The sequence below is a fragment of the Clupea harengus genome, chromosome 13 (assembly GCF_900700415.2).
Source record: "Clupea harengus chromosome 13, Ch_v2.0.2, whole genome shotgun sequence".
In the NCBI taxonomy this organism is placed as follows: Eukaryota; Metazoa; Chordata; class Actinopteri; order Clupeiformes; family Clupeidae; genus Clupea; species Clupea harengus.
This window is the reverse complement of record NC_045164.1, coordinates 23,855,967-23,876,033: the sequence shown is the minus strand read 5'-3', so window position 1 is coordinate 23,876,033 and position 20,067 is coordinate 23,855,967. Positions and strand designations below refer to the sequence as shown.

Genomic DNA, 20,067 nt, shown 5'->3' with positions numbered 1-20,067 from the left:
ATTCTCTTGAGAAAAAAAAAACATGTACTTGAGATGAGATCTTAAAGTTTTGGATGAAAATGAGCTAATGCACATGTAGCCCAGACAACAAAGGGTCAACAAAGGGTCCCCCTCGGTCGTGTCATCAGCAGACATGGGATGTCTTTCCACTGTTATGCTGACGACACACAGCTTTATATCAAAACTGCCCCAAGCCCCACTGCAGCCATGTCATGTCTCACCGCCTGTCTTGGGGAGATAAAGGCATGGATGAGCAACAACTTTCTCCAGCTAAACAGTAGCAAAACCGAAGCCCTTCTTGTTGGCACTCCACACCAGGTTCAGTCATCCTCCTTAACTCATCTCACCTTCGACAGCCAGGTCATCCCCCTCTCCTCCACAGTCACTAATCTCGGAGTTAGGTTTGACCCTCACCTGACCTTTAATGACCATATAAAACACCTGTGCAAAACCTCCTTTTATCATCTAAGAAACATCTCCAAACTCCGCCCCACTTTAACCCTATCAGATGCAGAGAAGCTTGTCCACGCCTTTATCTCCTCAAGACTGGACTATTGTAATTCGCTTTTCTATGGGATCACTGGCAAGAACATCCAGAAGCTGCAATACATACAAAACAGCGCTGCCAGGATCCTGATGAGGGTCCTGAAATATGAGCACATAACACCAATATTACACTCACTACACTGGCTCCCTGTCTCTTTCCGGATTGACTACAAAGTCCTTATACTCACCCATACATGCATAAATGGGCATGCACCTCCCTACCTGCAAGAATTAATTACTCCCCAAACCTCCACCTGCACCATCAGGTCTTCAAACAGCTTGCTCCTCCGCGTCCCCAAAACAAAGCTCCGCACCATGGGCGACCGGGCCTTTTGCTCGGCAGCGCCACGCTTATGGAACAGCCTCCCTGACCACCTAAGGGCAACGCAGACGCTGGACTCCTTTAAAGCTGGACTAAAAACATTTTTATTCAGGAAGGCATTTCTGGCCTTGTGTTAAATCGTATGTTAAAATGTTAAAAAGTTTTCTATTATGCTTATGTTAATTCATTTTTATTTTATTGTATTATTATAGTTAGTTTTTAATATGTTGGCACTCTGAGATGCTTTTGAATGAAGAGTGCATTACAAATAAAATAAATTATTATTATTATTATTAATTCCCCTAGAACCCTCAGAACCTAAAACACCAATCAGAGCTGCGCTCAGTTCGTTACCGTGGCAACCAATTTAGACCAAACTCAGTCAAAGTGGAACGAGTGGAAGAAACGAGTAGATTTAACAAGAAGATAAAAGAACCCCAAAGAAGACCCACAACACACAAAACCTGACCGGAGAAAATGAACAAATTGAATTGAACAAATAAATTGAAGGTAATTATCAAACTAAACGAACTGTACGATAAGAAAACGATTAGATACAAAAATAAATAAACACTAATGTATATGTATTTATGGCCATAGATACCCAGAGCATAAAGAATTGCAAATAATTCAACGGCAACGCAACTCTAATGGAATGCTGGCTTCGGTGAGTTCTTTTGACCGTTGACCATTACTAAGCTAAGCTAGGTTGATAAAGTACTACGGCTGCTTTAGCATAACAAAACAAAACGTAATGTTACCATACCTCCCCGTAATGATTACATAAACCAACTAGGATCAAACTTACTTGTTTTGTTTTATTCATTTGTTGATTTCAGTAAAGTGAGATACATGATTGTTTCTGGCCTGTAAATTTACAGGTCAAGTTTTTTTGAATGGACGACATTTGATGGCGAGCTACCCAGGATCTGAACCCTCCAACTTTCCCTTTCCCTCCTCACCTCATAGTGGTAGGACAAATTGACTTGACTTTGACTGACTATGACTTACGTGAACCCCTTTCATTGCTGACGACCCAGAACTTTGAACACTTTCAATTTACTTTGATACAACATTGAACTGAACTTGAATGCACACTTTCAATTTACTTTGATACAACATTGAACTGAACACTTTGAATTTACATTTGATTCAACATTGAACATTGCATTATGAAGTAAAACTGGATTCAGTGAATGCATGATGAAGTAAACTATGAACTCAACTATGGCTAAAAACATATATTACTGCACACAATTTGAGAGAAATTGGCTTTTTATGAGCATGGAGAAATTAGGATATTTCAGTTTATGAAACAATACCATTATTGAAGGCATATAGATATGGGTTTTTTTATACCATCAGCAAACTAATTTAAACACACATGATCTTCCCACTTACCACTCAGGCTATTCACAGTATGCTTTGAAAAAATATAAGAGTATACATCAAAATATAAAGTAGATCAATTAACTGCCTGGCTTCAGTGGCAACAGGGTTGTTTGCCAGGCGAGTTTGTTGGCCGTTACAGGTGTAGTTATTTTAATAGCCAGTTCTCCAGCCACAAACTATGAGACATGCTGTTCAAGTATCAAAATTGACTCTGTATAGTCCTACTAGTACTTAACTCGCACTTACAGTAGTTACATTCCTGCACTTTTTTCTGCTAAATGGCTAAATGTAAATGTAATGACATGTATTTTAGATGCTTGGCTTTGCTTTACACGGAAACCCCAAAGTACCTCGGATGCTAAGGTGACCAAATCTGATGTCACTGTTTGTTAGGTAAGAGGAAATTCATTTGATAAGAGCATCAGAGATCAACATACAGGGCTTACAGAAATGACATGAAGACAATAAAACCAAAATGTACCATCTGTACCCACCTTATTTGTTGCTTCTGAATGGACGGTCGAATGGAATAAGCTGTAAAAAATGCAGGAAGCTGCAGAAATAGTTTCCCTTAAGAGGAAGCCAGAAAATGCAGATGCAGATGCAGAAAATGGCATCAAGGTGCTAGGAATACGTTTTCTTGTGTTTCAGCCACTTATATTCAGTGTTCATATACTGTGTTCTCCTATCATGCAAATGGGAAGGATATGTTCTTTGGATTACGACTCTTTTGACATTTGCCAATGAGCTAGGTCAGCATGTGACACTTATTCATATCACACAGCAGAGCCTGATAGGAACCATCTTATCTTACGTCTAAGTGTGATGCCTGTACCAGAAGCTTTATCCTAGTTTAAACCTTGCTTTTGGTATCTATGTAGAGAATGTGGTATAACATGTTACAAAAAACAAGAGGGCTGTGTGTGTGTGCGTGCGTGCGTGCGTGTATGAATGCGTGCAGGATAAGCACAAGCACTAGATTTCTGTATAGTCTTTGAATTTAGATGAACTCAAACAGACCTCAAAGGTTTAAATTTATATTACCAACTTGCAGACGGGGACCCGGCTCAAGCAGAATAGAAAACACACACAACTTGTTTTCAGTGGAATGGTACTATTGGGCCGTGAGGTCTGTTGGTATGAGACAGCCCCCGGGCAGCAGAACCACTCGAGGACCAACGTTACATAGAAGTGTTGTTCCGTGGGAGGGAGGGAAACACCTGCGCTCACTTTGACCACCTTCTCTCTCAACTGCGGAATGTTCCAGGGCAGAACAAAGTATTCCAATAGAAAGAGTGGTAAGTCAAGAAGAATTGCCTAGTAATGAGTCCTGAACTAGGAAGGAACTTGTGTGTTTTTGAAGTATTAATGTATTGTAAATGTGTCATGTTTGATTGTGCTCTTGTCAATACCCAGATGACCAAAATAAAATAATAAAAAAGAAAACTCTCTCAGGTGAAGTTTTGTCTGCTCAAAAATTCCAGTACACAGTCGTTGGTTATAATACTGTGATATGAGGCAGATTCCAGACAGAACTAAAGTATTATGATTCCTATGTATGAATCGCTTATGACTCTAGTCATGTCTTTTTTTATGTTCCTTTATGTTCTTTAGAATTAGAAGTAAGGTTAAGTAGCTATCTATGTGTCCCTGAATGGGCCATTTCTATCTGTGTGCCTTTGTGTTTGTAAGTGATAGGGATTGGGGTGTTTTGGTTATGTCTCGAAGGCCATAAGGGTCACTCTAACGCTTGAGAGCATATCCTGCGTCAAGATGGTATCTGGACCCAGGGTGGCCCACGTGAATCGAGCTCTGAGATTAACACCCTCCTCTCCTGTCAGACCTCGGATACTTAAACTGAGCTCTGAGATTAACACCCTCCTCTCCTGTCAGACCTAGGATACTTAAACTGAGCTCTGAGATTAACACCCCCCTATTAAATTGTGATTTAAATGGGAGCAGTTTTTTTTACATGCATGAATAAGTCTCATCTCATTTTATCTCATCTTTATTTTCCCATCATCTCAACTTTTTACACCTGCTACAATTGTGTTTCTCACTCAAACAAATCTAAACGCAACTCAACCCCAGGGTCACTTAGTCTGCGAAGACCCAGATCTCGTTGTGTCGGTTGACCAGTCGCAAGGGGGGGTCGTACCCTGCAGCCACAAATCTGTCTGGCACGAAGCTCTTCCCCGCAGCCTCAATGGACTCCTTCAGCTTCTCGAGGTTCTCACGGGCATCGGCCTCTGATGCCACCCCGCCAAAACTCCTGATGAAGAAAAGGGCAAAACAGAGAGGAAGGGCAAAGATGAGGTCACAGTGTTGAGACTGGTGACTGTGAAAGTCAGGATGGAAATTAATAGACAGAAAGATAAATAGGAGGTAAAGAGACAGCTAAAGGACAGAGACAGACAGACAGATAAACATATAGATAGATAGATAGACAGATAAACATATAGATAGATAGTAGGGGTGTGAATCTCTTATGAAAAAGACGATCCGATTAGTATCTCGAGACATTGGGCACGATACAATACAAGAAAAAATACATGTTGATAAAAAGCAATCAATGCGAAAGCAACTTCAGACTGATCAAAATCATGTCAAAGCGGAAAGCGGGCACTGGCCGAGGAAACGCAGACCTAACTTCACCGGTGCAGAGGTAGAGGTACTGTTGCAGAATGTAGATGTGTCCATTCTATTCCACTATGGCTATATCCACGCGAGTGAGTTTAGTGCTCATTTATTTATTTATTTATTCACTGCCATTTGCAGTGTCCGTATAGTGCTTTCATTTATTTTAGGACATCACAATGCCTCGGTCTCGGAATCATGCCTATAAATGTGAAACATAATTGTTAATGATAGTAATAAATACGAGAATATTTGTATCATAATTATTTAAATCCGAGGATGTCTCACAAATTCAGCCCTTAAAAACAATCTGGCCGATTAGGGACTGCTATTCAGCGTTCTTAAAATCTGTCCCAAGTTAAGGACGAATCCCAGATGAGAAAAACATTCATGAATTCCAGAATTGAAGTGGAGTTAAGAAATGTCTTCTTAACTTTTTCTTAACTGCGTTTGAGACTGATGTCCAATATTTCCTGCGGTACTGCTGTATGGAAATGTGGGTACTAAGATTCGTGGTACTGCCACTGTACTTGATTTCTGCCCTAAATAACTTGCAAATGGCTTCACTTTTAAAGAGTTTACCTTCTTTCTTGTAAAAGTCAAAGGACTTCCAAACTTTCGACGTAAGTTTTGATGACGCATTGAAAATGTGTTTGGTGTGGTCAGACATCGATTCTTTACAGAAAGGGGATTGGCATGTTTTGAGCATGTCAACGTATGGCGTTGCGTCAGTCAAAGGGATAGCAGAACGCCTGATAGGCTTATGCTATGCGGGCTTGAGAGGCTGTCATTGTTCTGACTGAAATCAAATGCACCAGGTTAGCGAGTGAGTGTTTTGCGTAGCAACTTAACGGAGAGACAAATGCTTGTGAACCTGTTAAACTTTTAAATCGGGGCAACGACCAGTTCATGTCATTTTAATACTGATACGGGACTTCACGCATCGACGTAGTCGTATCTTACACGCTAAAAACGGAAATCGATGCGTATCAGTTATTTTTTTACACCCCTAATAGATAGATAGAGAAGAATAAAAGACAGAGGGAGAGTTAGAGAGAAAAATGTTTCCTGGTTCCAGACTCTTACCTGATATAGACCGTGGCAGCGGGCATGTCAGTCTCCCTGATCTTGGCATCGTTAGGTTTGGGAAGGTGAGTGCCAACAGGGACTGGCCAGGACACAGACCCATGATTTTCATCACCCTCCCCCTCCACTGAGAGAATCGAAGGCCATGGCAGGATTACATTTTTCTCTATGCAAACACATCAAGAGAACAGTCTCAGAACATTCAACTCAGATTTCAGAGCATTTTGGTCACACTTATCACCATGGCATGTCAGTGAGTAGACTAAAGGAGATAGTGTGTTCACATCTTTTCTTCAATAATAGATGTTATTAAGCAGATGACACATACTTTCCTCATTCGCTCCTTTCGTGTAATAATAGAGCTTCCAAAGGGCTTTTTTGACTTTCTCCTTTGTAGTGATCGCAACATCCACAGTGATCCAATGGGAAGCATTATAGAAGCGCTCCTCAAATCCCTTTTTGAAAATATGAAATACATTACATTTTTATGCCAGTTTCACAGGTCAAGTTGTTGTTTGAAAAGAATGACTCACACGATAAGTCCACTGGTAATTATTGTAAATGTTTACCTCATAGGTGTGAACAACCGTGAACTGGGGACCGTCGTCTCCCTGGCAGAACCAGGGAGCCTCCCACCCTTGGACAGAAACCATGAAGAGAGGGAACCGAGCTATGAGTGCCTGTTACGTCATTGTCACACAGGCAGGAACACTGACCAAAGAGGGCACTGAGCTTCGTCTGGAGATGAAGGGAGAGGCAAAATCCATTACAGCAACACAGCTTTACTGAACTCACTGTTATATGTGGAATCATGAGAAAATATCAGTTCCCTTTAAATACAATTATCAAGATGTGTTCCATTTCTTCAATCTTCTTCATCATTCTATTTATATATTTACTATTTTCGCAGTACATGTACTTGAGATGAGATCTTAAAGTTTTGGATGAAAAAGAGCTAATGCACAGAAAGAAATGAGAAACTTACATTACTGTTGATAAAAAACACATGGAACAACTATTCCAGAGGACAAACTTGAAATCCAAAGTACCGAGTGTAAACAAGTTAGAACGCAGATCAGAGACAAATGTGTGTGTTTCCTGATGCTGCTGTAGCTGGTCTCTCAGGTCGAGAGTATGGGGAACAGGTCTTCACTCTGCTCTTTACTTCAAAGCTCACACAAATGCTGATTGGTGGAGAAACAAGTTTGGTGACTCTCTCTCTCTACATCAGATAACGCATATTTGTCATCATCCTATATGGAAAGTTGCATATTTCATTTATACTGAACAACAATACAAACACAACATGGATAAATAAACGCCTCACAATTCATATAAGGTTCAGTTCAGCAAATGCATTATGAAGTAAAACTATGGATTCAGTGAATGCATTATTAAGTAAACTATGAACTCAACTATGGCTACAAACATAAATTACTGCACACAATGAGAGAAATAGTTTTTTTATGAGCATGGAGAAATTAGGATATTTTATTTCAGTTTATGAAACATTACCATAATTGAAGGCATATAGATATGGGCTTTTATACCATCAGCAAACTAATTTAAACACACATGATGTTCCCACTAACCACTCAGGCTATTCACAGTATGCTTTGAAAAAAATAAATGAATACACATCAAAATATAAAGATCAATTAGCTACCTGGCTTCAGTGGCAACAGGGTTGTTTGCCAGGCGAGTTTGTTGGCTGTTAAAGGTGTAGTTAAAGTTAAAGTAGCCAGTTTTCCAGCCACAAACTATGAGACATGTGTCACAGGGTGAATTGGTCGGGAGTTAGACCCAGCTGTTGCCCATACCACTAATTGGCAATGATAGGGCGCTGTACCCGGCTGTTGCCCATACCAGTGATTGGCAGAGACGTGTCTATACACACCACATTGTGTTTGGTGTGCATGGGCGGTGGAGTTGGGTGCAGGTCGTCACTCTGTCCAACCAACTACGATTGTCTCTTGCTAAATGCTAAGCGAGAGAATAGAGAGGTTCTCCCTGTACGTGTCCTGTCTGTGTGTGCCTGCTGGTTCCACGGAAAAGAGCAGTGGCTGCATTCCCGGGTCGTGATCGGGACGAGGAGGCAGTTACAGGGGCTGTACACCGCACAATTGGAGTTAAGCTCCAACCAGTAAGGAACGTGTCCCATTCTTACTCTCCTGGTGCCTAGTCTCTCTTTTGCCTCTTGTCACTATTAGCACTGAAGGCTTCGTACTCCTCAGGTTTCTCTGCTGTGCTGTCCACCGTGTCTCCTGCCGGATTTGTTCTTCCCTGGTCGCTGACGCGGAGTGGATGACGTCACCAGGACCGTGCCTAGCGGATGGAAGCAGCATCGCGGGGAGCCACTAATGGACAGTTTTTTTTTTTTTTTTTTTGGTCTTCTTTGTGGGGATTCGAGGGTCGATCCCCACTTTTTGAACTTTCATGTGGTCTGTCTTGTGTGTTTGTCCCCTTGCCCCTCCTTTATTGCCATAGCCATTGGGGGTCCAAAGTTCAGGGGGTGCTGGTTGGGCTAGGTTCCAGGGTGGGTTCCCTCTAGTTAAATTGGTTGCAGTGCCCTAGTAAATAGTTTGCAGTGCCCAATCATTTTGGAGTGCCTTCACTTTACCTTTTGCAGTGTCCTAGGTAGTTTATTTGCATTGCCCGATCATTTAGAGTTGCAGTGTTTATCACGTGTGTCATGTGACCCGTCCTGCTCGTGGTCCCAAGCTTACGCCCACCCCCATTGACAAAGGGAGGGAAGTTTCTCTGCCCCATTAGAGCTGAGTAGGGGAGGGGTGTGGGAGACCCTATACACGTTGCTCGGTGTGGGCAGTAATAAATACACCTATTCTCAACAACCTGCCTGGTCTTCTGTGTGGAGTGGGGTGTTGAGAGATCCTTGTACATGTACCTGTGTTGGGTGGAGTTAAAGGTCTCGGTAAAACCTGTGATGCATGCTGTTCACAGTATAAGCAATATGAGAACTAATATAAGGGTGATATGCCAGGAAATACATGGTGAGGTTGGGGTAAGGTCAGGGTTAAGGATTTTACGTAAGGTATGGTCATAAAAAGAGGTAAAGCTTGTTAATAAGTGTGTGTGTGTGTGTGTGTGTGTGTGTGTGTATATGCTTCCCCATTTTTATGTTCTCTCGTAGCTTTTGTTAAAATGGTCTTTGAATTTAGATTAACTCAAGCACACCCCGCAAAGGTTTAAATGTTTATTACCAACTTGCAGACGGGGACCCGGCTCTCAAGCAGAATAGAAAACACACATGACTTGTTTTCAGTGGAATGGTACTATTGGGCCGTGAGGTCTGTTGGTATGAGACAGCCCCCGGGCAGCAGAACCACTCGAGGACAGACGTTACATAGAAGTGTCGTTCCGTGGGAGGGAGGGAAATACCTGCGCTCATTTTGACCTCCTTCTTTCTCAACTGCGGAATGTTCCAGGGCAGAACAAAATATTCCAATAGAAAGAGTAGTAAGTCAAGAAGAACTTAGAAAACTCTCTCATGGTCATAGTTAAGAATGTACAGATATTTTCAAGTTCAAAATGATATATTTTGCCTAGTAATGAGTCCTGAACTAGGAAGGAACTTGTGTTTTTTCAAAGTATTAATGTATTGTAAGTGTGTCATGTTTGATTGTACTCTTGTCAATACCCAGATGACCAAAATAAAAATAAAATAATAAAAAAGAAAACTCTCTTGTGAAGTTTTGTCTGCTCAAAAATTCCATTACACAGTCGATGGTTATAATACTGTGATATAAGGCAGATTCCAGACAGAACTAAAGTATTATGATTCCTATGTATGAATGTCTTATGACTAGTCATGTCTTTTTTATGTTCTTTAGAATTAGAAGTAAGGTTAAGTAGCTATCTGTGTGTCCCTGAATGGGCCATTTCTATCTGTGTGCCTTTGTGTTTTCTAAGTGATAGGGATTGGGGTGTTTTAGTTATGTCTCGAAGGCCATAAGGGTCATTCTATTGCTCTTATGTTCTAATCAGAGAAACTGGTGAATCTTTAAGTGAAGCCAAGCTCTCTCCCCTATGATGCGCTTCATTGTAAATAAAACCTTGTTCCTGATTTTTCCACCATTGCCTGACTGAGGTCTCTATCCTACGTTGTAAAAAAATACTATCAGATATCAGATTTATTATTGGAAGGGATTATAAAATGAACTAGAGTGATCCATTGGAAGGAAGAGATTTGTTCTGTCATCCCTGTTGAAGAACACATGAACAGTAATTAGGTATGATAACCAGATGATACGCTACATATAAACTGCATCCTGCACCTGGGGATCCTGAGCAACACTATAAAAAACAATTAATACTAATTAATACTGCAGTCTGTCTGACCACAGTAGTGCAGTAGTATTTTCGACTGGACAGGAAGTGCTTTGAGTAGGAAAGCAATCCACCATTTACTATTAGGCTCCATCTACTGGTGTAAAGTGGTCTATGCTTGGTGTAGTCGATCCATCCATGTGGTTATACCTCAAAGAAACGTTATTCAAAATAACATGAGAATGATATCATTTTGAACAAACTACAGCCTATAATCCATTTCAACATTTTTCCAATGGGTAGTATAGTAATGAAGTTGCGTGCAGGGAGAGATCATGGACACGCTGAAGATGATAAGAGGTCCATCAAAGGTGAAGTGAGGAAGTTAAATAAGAGTAGCTTCTCACTGGCCTCATCAGTAAGCAGAGCAGATTCCATATAAAACAGTTTTTAGCCAGAAAGGAGTCCTCACTGGAGGGAGTCACATCACAATCCATTACAGAGCTGTAATCTTTTTGGAAGTCCATTGGCAAGTCTTTTGTTTTTAGTTGTTTTACTGATCTGACATGTCAGCTCAGTGTCAGCTCGTCAGCACACACCTCAACGCTGATGTCTCCTTGGGAACTGATGAGCAAACACACAAAATTATGTGTCGTCTCATCCTCTCCTGAGCTCTGTGTTACATGTGTGCTGGTTGGTCTATGAGCATCATTCAGTTTCACCAGCAAAAGGCCAATTGATTTAAGTTACAAAATGCGAACAGTTGTTACAGTAAATGGTAGGACATCATTTGAAGGAGATGTCTTTTTTATTATCGATGGGATGTGAGGAAACAATGAATTCAACAAGAGAGCTCATTTTAGATTGACCTATATGGAATGTTCTTTATTTTCCTATTAACTCAACTTTTTACGCCAGCTACAATTGTGTTTCTTACTCAAACAAGTCTAAACGCAACCAAACCCCAGGGTCACTCAGTCTGCGAAGACCCAGATCTCGTTGTGTCGGTTGATCAGTCGCAAGGGGGGGTCGTACCCAGCAGCCACAAATCTGTCTGGCACGAAGCTCTTCCCCGCGGCCTCAATGGACTCCTTCAGCTTTTCGAGGTTCTCACGGCCATTAGTCTCTGATGCCACCCCGCCGAAACTCCTGATGAAGAAAAAAGAGGGCGAAACGGAGAGGAAGGCAAAGATGAGGTCACAGTGTTGATGATGGAGGTAGTGTGTGCACGGGGGAAAGTCAGGATGGAAATGAATAAATAAGAAAGGTAAAGACACAGCTAAAGGACAGAGACAGACAGACAGACAGACAGACAGACAGACAGACAGACAGACAGACAGACAGATAGACAGATAGACAGATAGATAGACAGATAGATAGATAGATAGATAGATAGATAGATAGATAGATTGATAGACAGATAGATAGATTGATAGATAGATAGATAGATAGATAGATAGATAGATAGATAGATAGATAGATTGATAGATAGACAGATAGATAGATAGATAGATAGATAGATAGATAGACAGACAGACAGACAGACAGACAGACAGACAGATAGATAGATAAATAGATAAATAGATAGATAGATAGATAGATAGATAGATAGATTGATAGATAGACAGATAGATAGATAGATAGATAGATAGATAGATAGACAGATAGATAGATAGATAGACAGATAGACAGATAGATAGATAGATAGATAGACAGACAGACAGACAGACAGACAGACAGACAGACAGATAGATAGATAGATAGACAGATAGATAGATAGATAGATAGATTGATAGACAGACAGACAGATAGACAGATAAATAGATAAATAGATAGATAGATAGATAGATAGATAGATTGATAGACAGATAAATAGATAGATAGATAGATAGATTGATAGACAGATAGATAGATAAAGAATAAAAGACAGAGGGAGGGGCAGAGAGAGAGAAATGTTTCCTGGTTCCAGACTCTTACCTGACATAAACCGTGGCAGCGGGCATGTCTGTCTCCCTGATGGTGGCATCGTTAGGTTTGGGAAGGTGAGTGCCAACAGAGACTGGCCAGGACACGGACCCATGTTTCTCATCACCATCCCCCTCCACTGAGACAATCGAAGGCCATGGCAGGTTGACATTTTTCTCTGTGCAGACACAATAAGAGAACAGTCTCAGAACATTCAACTCAGATTTCAGAGCATTTTGGTCACACTTATCACCATGCCATGTCAGTGAGTAAACTTAAGGAGATAGTGTGTTCACGTCTTTTCTTCAATAACAGATGTTATTAAGCAGATGACACATACTTTCCTCATTCGCTCCTTTCGTGTAAGAAATGAGCTTCCAAAGGGCTTTTATGACTTCCTTCTTTCTAGTGATCCCAACATCCACAGTGATCCAATGAGAAGCATTATAGAAGCGCTCCTCAAAGCCCTTTTTGAAAATATGAAATACGTTCCATTTTTATGCCAGTTTCACAGGTCAAGTTGTTGTTTTAAAAGAATGACGATAAGATGATAAGATGTCTTCCACTTGTTATTATTGTAAATGTGAACGATCTTTACCTCATAGGTGTGAACAACCGTGAACTGGGGACAGTCGTGTCCATGGCAGAACCAGGGAGCCTCCCACCCTCGGACAGGAACCAGGAAGAGAGTGAACAGAGCTATGAGCCTCTGGAACGTCATGATCACACAGGGTCCAGGAACACTGTCCAAAGAAGGCACTGAGCTTCGTCTGGAGATGAAGGGAGAGGCAAAATGAAAACCCATTTCTCTATAATCCATTGCAGCAACACAGCTTTGCTGAACTCACTGCTACATGGGGAATCATGAGAAAATATCAGAGTTCCCTTAAACTACAGTTATCAAGATGTGATGAATAGACAATGATTTGTGTTCCATTTCTACAATCTTTATCATCATTCTATATATACTTACTATTTTCACAGCAAAACAAAGTACTGGTTCTCTTGAAAAACTAAAAAAAACTTGTACTTGAGATGAGATGCTAAAGTTTTGGATGAAAATGAGCTAATGCACAGAAAAATATAAAAAACGTACGTATAACTATTCCAAAGGACAAACTTGACAGTGAAATCAAATCTAAAGTTACGTGTGTAAACAAGTTTGAAGGCAGATCAGGCGGAGACAAAAGTACCCTTTTACCTGTGTGTGTTTCCTGATGTTGCTACAGCTGGTCTTTCAGGCTGACTGGGAACAGGTCTTCACTCTGTTCCTCTTTTCAGTGTGCACACAAATGCTGATTGGTGGAGAAACAAGTTCCGTGACACAGACAGGGTCAGGAAAGAGGTCAGGTTTGGGTTTGGGTAAGGTCAGGGTTAAGGGTATGTTAAGGTATGGTCATAAAAACAGCTAAAGCTACTTGGTAGGCATTTGTTGTGTGCCAGAAGTTATTTGTAGAGTGATTAAAATGGGCTGTGCCACTCATTAACTGATTAATGTGGTTATTTTCAAGAGAGCCTTTTTGATACTTGTAATATAGTACTTAAATTACATGTATTTTAGATGCTTGGCTTTGCTTCACACGGAAACCCCAAAGTACCTCGGATGCTAAGGTGACCAAATCGTATGTCACTGGTTGTTATGTAAGAGGAAATTAATTTGTTAGAGCATCAGAGATCAACACACAGGGCTTACAGAAATGACATGAAGACAATAAAACCAAAATAAAATGTACCATCTGTACCCACCTTATTTGTTGCTTCTGAATGAACTGTCAAATGGAATAAGCTGTGAAAAATGCAGGAAGCTGCAAAAATAGTTTGCCCTGACAGGAAGCCAGTCGATGGATACAGAAAATGGCATCAAGGTGCTAGGAATACGTTCTGAATGTAATATCTTCAACGTTTTCTTGTGTTTCAGCCAGTTATATTCAGTGTTTATATACTGTGTTCTCCCATCATGCAAATCTGATGGATATGTTCTTTGGATTACGACTCTTTTGACATTTGCCAATGAGCTAGGTCAGCATGTGACACTTATTCATATCACACAGCAGAGCCTGATAGGAACCATCTTATCTTACGTCTAAGTGTGATGCCTGTACCAGAAGCATTATCCTAGTTTAAACCTTGCTTCTGGTATCTATGTAGAGAATGTGGTATAACATGTTACAAAAAATGTGTGCGCATGTGTGGCTGTGTGCTTGTGTGTGGGTGCGTGTGTGCGTGTGCGTGCGTGTGTGTGTGTGTGTGTGTCCATATGCTTCCCCATTTTTAGGTTCTCTTGTTGCATTTGCTAAAATGGCCTTTGAATTTAGATGAACTTAAGCACACACACACACACACACACAAACAAACACACAAACACAAACACAAACACACCCCACAAAGGTTTAAATGTTTATTACCAACTTGCAGACGGGGATCCGGCTCTCAAGCAGAATAGAAGACACACACGACTAAGGATTGGGGTGTTTTGGTTATGTTTCGAAGGCCATAGGGTCACTCTAACGCTTGAGTGCATATCCTGCGATAGATAAATAGATAGTCTGTCTGAGCACAGTAGTGAACTAGTTGTTTTGACTGTACAGAAAGTGCTTTCTCCACCATTTACAATTAGGCTCCATCTGCTGGTGTAAAGTGGTGGGTCTATGCTTAGTGTAGTCGATCCATCCATGTGGTGATACCTCAAAAAAAAATTATTCAAAATAACATGAGAATGATCATTTTAAATAAACTATAGCCTATAATCCATTTCAACATTTTTCCAGTCGGCTAAAATAAACATTTGATAAAAAAAACGGTATAAGTGCCCCTCGTTACAGTATGTCTGAGTACACTTGATACATGTTATGTTGATGTTGATGTTAAGACAGCGTTTCTACTATTAGTAGCTCAAAACGCACAGGTATGTATTTTGTACACTGCATCACAGAGTATTTCACAGTGCTACAAAAAACAGCAGATGTCGCTAGTTTTCCAGTATTCAGTCCCTGATCCTCAAATCACCGAGTGCACGCGCATGTGTGTGTGTGTGTGTGTGTGTATGTGTGTGTGGAATAGAGAGAGAGCGAGAGAAAGAGAGAGAGCGCGCGAGAGAGCGCTAAACCACGAGTCAGCCACTCAGCCGAATCACTCCGTTGCACTTTACGTTTAAGAGCGGAGGTGCTTCTGCGTCTCTCCATGCGCGCACTGACGGGCCGCACCTCCGTACGGGTGGACACGGTATGGGGAGACATGCTCACTTGCAGTGCTGAAGTCGGCCAGTGGCTCTCCCTGAGACGGGCTGCTAACCCATTTGGAGAAGGTGCTGAATTTGGGATAGTCTCTCAGCACTGGGGTTTATTAGATTTTTAGGAGGCGGAATGGGTAGTACAGAGGGATTTACCATGTTATAGTCAACGTACAGTTTCCCCGGCCATCGAAAAGAGGGTATTTTGGCTGAGTGTAGGCGAGAGGGTTCGGCAGTTTCCTTCCGTTCTGCAGCTGCACTTTTCCAGGTGTCAGAGTAAGTTTGTACTGATGGAGAAACCGACGCAGCCTCAGCACCAGGCGGCAATGGCAAAGAACACAGAAAGTCAATCCGAGGACCTGTCCAAACTGTCGGATGAGGATTTAATGAAGTCGAGTAAGGAGGACTTAGTTCGCCGGCTGAGGAGAGCCGAAGCCGATAAAATGAGTGCCATTCTGGACCACGGGAACCTCATCCGAGAAGTGAACCGAAGGCTTCAGCAGCATCTTAATGAGATTCGCGGGTTGAAGGTAAGACGCGCCCAGAGCATATGAGGACACTCACTCAAAGCATCGAGGTGGCCTAAACTCTAATAAATATAGAGCATTTAGAAATACACAGCAAAAGTGCTTCGGTTTAAGCCATACATTCTCGCAGCAGTTGCGCCTGTGACAATATTTTTCTTAAAGTGATATTGTTGCCTCGGCTTTCATCTGGCAATGCAGGTGAATAATCGAATATATAGTTGAATGCACACAATGCATGTACACATAATAAAGACAGCGTGACGGAACTTAGTGTCTTTCTTGATGATCACATTTTAAGTTTTGAAGAATTTAAAAATGAAAGGGCCTTAATTGCCCTCTCTGATGCAATTCCTCCAACAATAATGCGAATGAAAGACACACTTGTTGCTGTTCGGTTTAAATGATTTGAGATGGACTCTGAAACGGAAAACAACGCTAATCTATATAGTGTGCAATGCAAAGTTTTACGCCTGCTATGCTTTGCAGTAATTTCGTGCATTAGTGGACAAAACAGCGACCTCACGGCCAATAAATAAATGAGACATGTCATTGCCTAGACATGGAATAGGGATTAGGGGGTAGGGGTAGTGGGTAAACAGTTTAGAGAATAATCCAACAACATGAAAATGTAGGTTAGTTAGACAAAATCTCAGTCCAAACCACAGCCAAAACTGGAATGTCGGTAGTTAGTCAGTTGGACTCTTAACTGTGTCCTGGGTCCCGATTTGAGTCCTGTCTTGAACCAATCATGAAAGAGCATGATAGACATGGAATGAAATCATAATCCCTTTGAGAAAATCTGTCTGGTTCAAAAGTAAAATTAGCTTTACATGCACTATACTCGTGTGAATCAAATTCTACTTGCACATCAGAGAAAGCCTTAGATCAATCCTTAGCTGTGCAAAGACAGACAGATAGAGAGACAGACAGACAGACAGACAGATAGAAAGATAGATAGAGAGGCAGATAGATAGATAGATAGATAGATAGATAGATAGATAGATAGATAGACTGTTCTGAGGAAACCTTGATGCTTGAGGTGCAAATCATTTTGAGGTGCAAGCTATGCTAGATTTAACAAGAAAATTCTGTAACACTACTGCTATGTTGCTAAAGTAAGGACGTGTCTATCTGTTTGACTATGCTTGTCTCACTGCCACTTCCTGCCATTGAAGGATATCAACCAGAAGCTGCAGGAGGACAACCAGGAGCTCCGCGACCTCTGCTGCTTCCTGGACGACGACCGGCAGAAGGGCAAGAAGGTGTCGCGGGAGTGGCAGCGGCTAGGCCGCTACAGCGCGGGCATCATGCGCAAGGAGGTGACGCTCTACCTGCAGAAGCTGAAGGAGCTGGAGCAGCGTCAAGAGGAGGTGATCAAGGAGAACCTGGAGCTCAAGGAGCTCTGCCTCATGCTGGACGAGGAGAAAGGAGGTGGTGTTGGCGGCGGCGGCGGTGGTGGTGGTGTCGGTGTCGGGGGAGGCCTGGGGGGTCAGCAGGGGAGCATGCTGGGCGGAGGCACGGGCGTGGCCGGGTGTCGGAACTCCATCGATAGCCAGAGCAGCCTGTCGCACATGACGGCGCCGGGGCCAGGGCTGCTGAGGGACGTGGGCGATGGAAGCAGCACCTCCAGCGCGGGCAGCACCGACAGCCCCGACCACCTGCACCACAAGCAGCAGCTGCTGGCCGGCACGGGTGCTGGCACTGGCACCGGCAGCCCGGACCATCTCCACAAGCCACGGCCCGGGCTGATGCCTGGAGGAGAGGACTTGGGCGGGGACCGTCCGGGCCGACGTAGGAGCACCAGCCCGGAGTACGCGGCCCACACCCTGCCCCAGGTGTGTCGGCCCCGCTGCGGCTCGCTGTCCAGCCCCGAGCACCAGTTCCTCCGGGGCCTCAGCCCGGATAGGCAGCACGGCAAGGGCCTGGCCCGGGGAAGCCCGGAGCAGTACTCCAAACACCCGCACCTGCTGGTGTCCGGCAGCCCCGAGCTCTTCAGGAAGCAGAGGGGGAGCATGGGGAGTGTCTGCGGAAGCCCCGACACCAAGCAGGGGCTGACGGGAACGCCCGAGCACCTGCAGAAGGGACGGGTGATATCCGGCAGCCCCGAGTCCATCCGGCACAAGTACAGTGCCAGCCCGGAGCACGGCAGGTTCGGCAGCCCTGGCAGGGAGATAGTCCAGAAGAGGAAGGGAGGAGAGGAGATGTCGCCCCATCACCGGAGCCTCTACAATGGCATGAATGGTGGGTCCGACTGGAGCCTACTGTAGCTCTGTTTTATACATGCAGAAAGCGAGCACGGAGCACTGTGTCTGTACAAATATGCAGCCTTTGGCAAAACATGGGCAATGATGGACCTGGAAAAAAAGGGCCTTATAAGAGTCTGCAGTCTTGCCATCCAGCCAGACACTAACCCATTGCATTTAAATCCAATTTCGCTCTTAATTGAACTCATTTTCTTGCTCCTTTATTTTGGAATGGCGAGCGAGTCAAATCAATGAAGCTAAATGTTTTAGTGTCTGGCTCGAGCAAATCCTGAGCTATGGTGCAGACCGGTGGTGTCAAGTCTTGGTCCTGGAGGGACACAATTTTCTGCAGGCTTTCGTTGTTCAGCTTTGAACCAGCCTCTCATTTGCAAACATCCTGGGATCCATTTCTTTTTTTTTTGCGCTTTGGGGGAAAAGCCAGGAGAGGGGAACTCATCCAGTCCATCTGATCAGGGACCTGAGCTAAACCATTATGAGGCACAACAAAGCCCGGGGACACTGCAGCCCTCCAAGACCAGGAATGGACACCACAGTTTTTATCAAAGGCTCCCAGGTATGTGAAGGGCAGGAGATGCAGGTGATGCATAAGGACTCTCCCTGAAACTCTTTGGTGGTTTGCAGACAGGGAACCACTGTGCTCTGTCTGTCTGTCTGTCTGTCTTTCTGTCTGTCTTTCTGTCTGTCTGTCTGTCTTTCTGTCTAGCTGTATGTCTGTCTTTCTGTCTATTTGTCTATCTATCTATCTGTCTGTCTGTCTCTGTCTCTCTCTGTCTCTCTCTCTCTCTCTCTCTCTCTCTCTCCTGCACACACACTGTGTCAGGTACAGAACAGTCCCAAGGACTCTGCTGCTCCCAGGGTGTCTGTTGACAGTGTAGGTAACCCATGTGCATATGTAGGGGGATGAGTCAGATGAATAACACACACACACTCACACACACACACACACACACACACACACACACACACACACACACACACACACACACACACACACACACACACACACACCACACACACACACACACACACACACACACACACAAACACACACACACACACACACACACACACACACACACACCACACACACACACATACACGCACACACACACACACACACGCATACACGCACAGATCCTGGAGTACACCAATGAGCACAGCAGGGTCCTTTCACAGTACTTCATTAAAATGATCAGCCTTTTATAGTTTCTAACCTTCAAAACCAACCTGTTATTTTGCTATAGGTTCAGGGGACAGCTGATGCTTAGTCGGTGTAACAGACATACATCACAGAGAAATATAAAGGAGGCTAACAGCAGTTGTTTTATAGATTGTTAGACATATTCAAAAAATCATTAAGCAGATGACATTCACAAGTAACTATGAACCTTGGTACCGCACTCCACTGTGTGTGCAGTTCTAGCTACCCCGGGCTAATCTAAATGTTCTCCCAGTAAATGGCCGCTTGTGTGTGATGGGAATGTTCTCCCAGTAGATGGCCACTTGTGTGTATTGGGAATGTTCTCCCAGTAAATTGTGTGTAATGGGACGGGTCCTCAGTACTGTGGACATGTCTCGTGTGCTTGTGTGTAACGGGAAGGGTCCTCAGTACTGTGGGCATGTCTCATGTGTGTGTTATGGGAAGGGTCCTCAGTACTGTGGGCATGTTTCGTGTGTGTGTAATGGGACGGGTCCTCAGTACTGTGGGCATGTCTCGTGTCTCGTGTAACTGACGTTAATGAGCTTCATTAGTATACAGATCAGGCTCCTGTGCAAAGCCGTAGCCATTGCCTTTGGATCATTTTCAGACCT

General features: G+C 43.1%; 2 protein-coding genes across 3 annotated transcripts in view; one reads left to right on the top strand and one right to left on the bottom strand.

Annotated features, from left to right (window-relative positions):
- Nucleotides 1–4,236: 4,236 nt before the first annotated feature.
- LOC105893473 (heme-binding protein 2-like) lies at nucleotides 4,237–6,741 on the bottom strand. The gene is made up of 4 exons (XM_031579521.2): nucleotides 6,553–6,741; nucleotides 6,312–6,438; nucleotides 5,984–6,149; nucleotides 4,237–4,532 (listed from the first exon to the last, which is right to left on the bottom strand). The coding sequence occupies exons 1-4, from the start codon at nucleotides 6,634–6,636 to the stop codon at nucleotides 4,358–4,360; spliced, it is 552 nt and encodes a 183-aa protein (XP_031435381.1). The 5' UTR covers nucleotides 6,637–6,741; the 3' UTR covers nucleotides 4,237–4,357.
- An 8,631-nt stretch (nucleotides 6,742–15,372) lies between these two features.
- Nucleotides 15,373–20,067, top strand: part of ccdc85a (coiled-coil domain containing 85A) — a 42,704-nt gene continuing 38,009 nt past the window's right edge. The window contains exons 1-2 of one of the 2 annotated variants that reach the window (XR_004165019.2): nucleotides 15,373–15,994; nucleotides 17,167–18,808. Coding sequence is in view for 1 of the 2 variants with exons in the window: in XM_012819893.3 (XP_012675347.2) it covers nucleotides 15,755–15,994; nucleotides 17,167–18,232 (1,306 nt within the window). In the remaining variant the exon portion in view is untranslated. The remainder of the gene's footprint in view (nucleotides 15,995–17,166; nucleotides 18,809–20,067) is intronic. The other variant, XM_012819893.3, reaches the window with a different exon arrangement.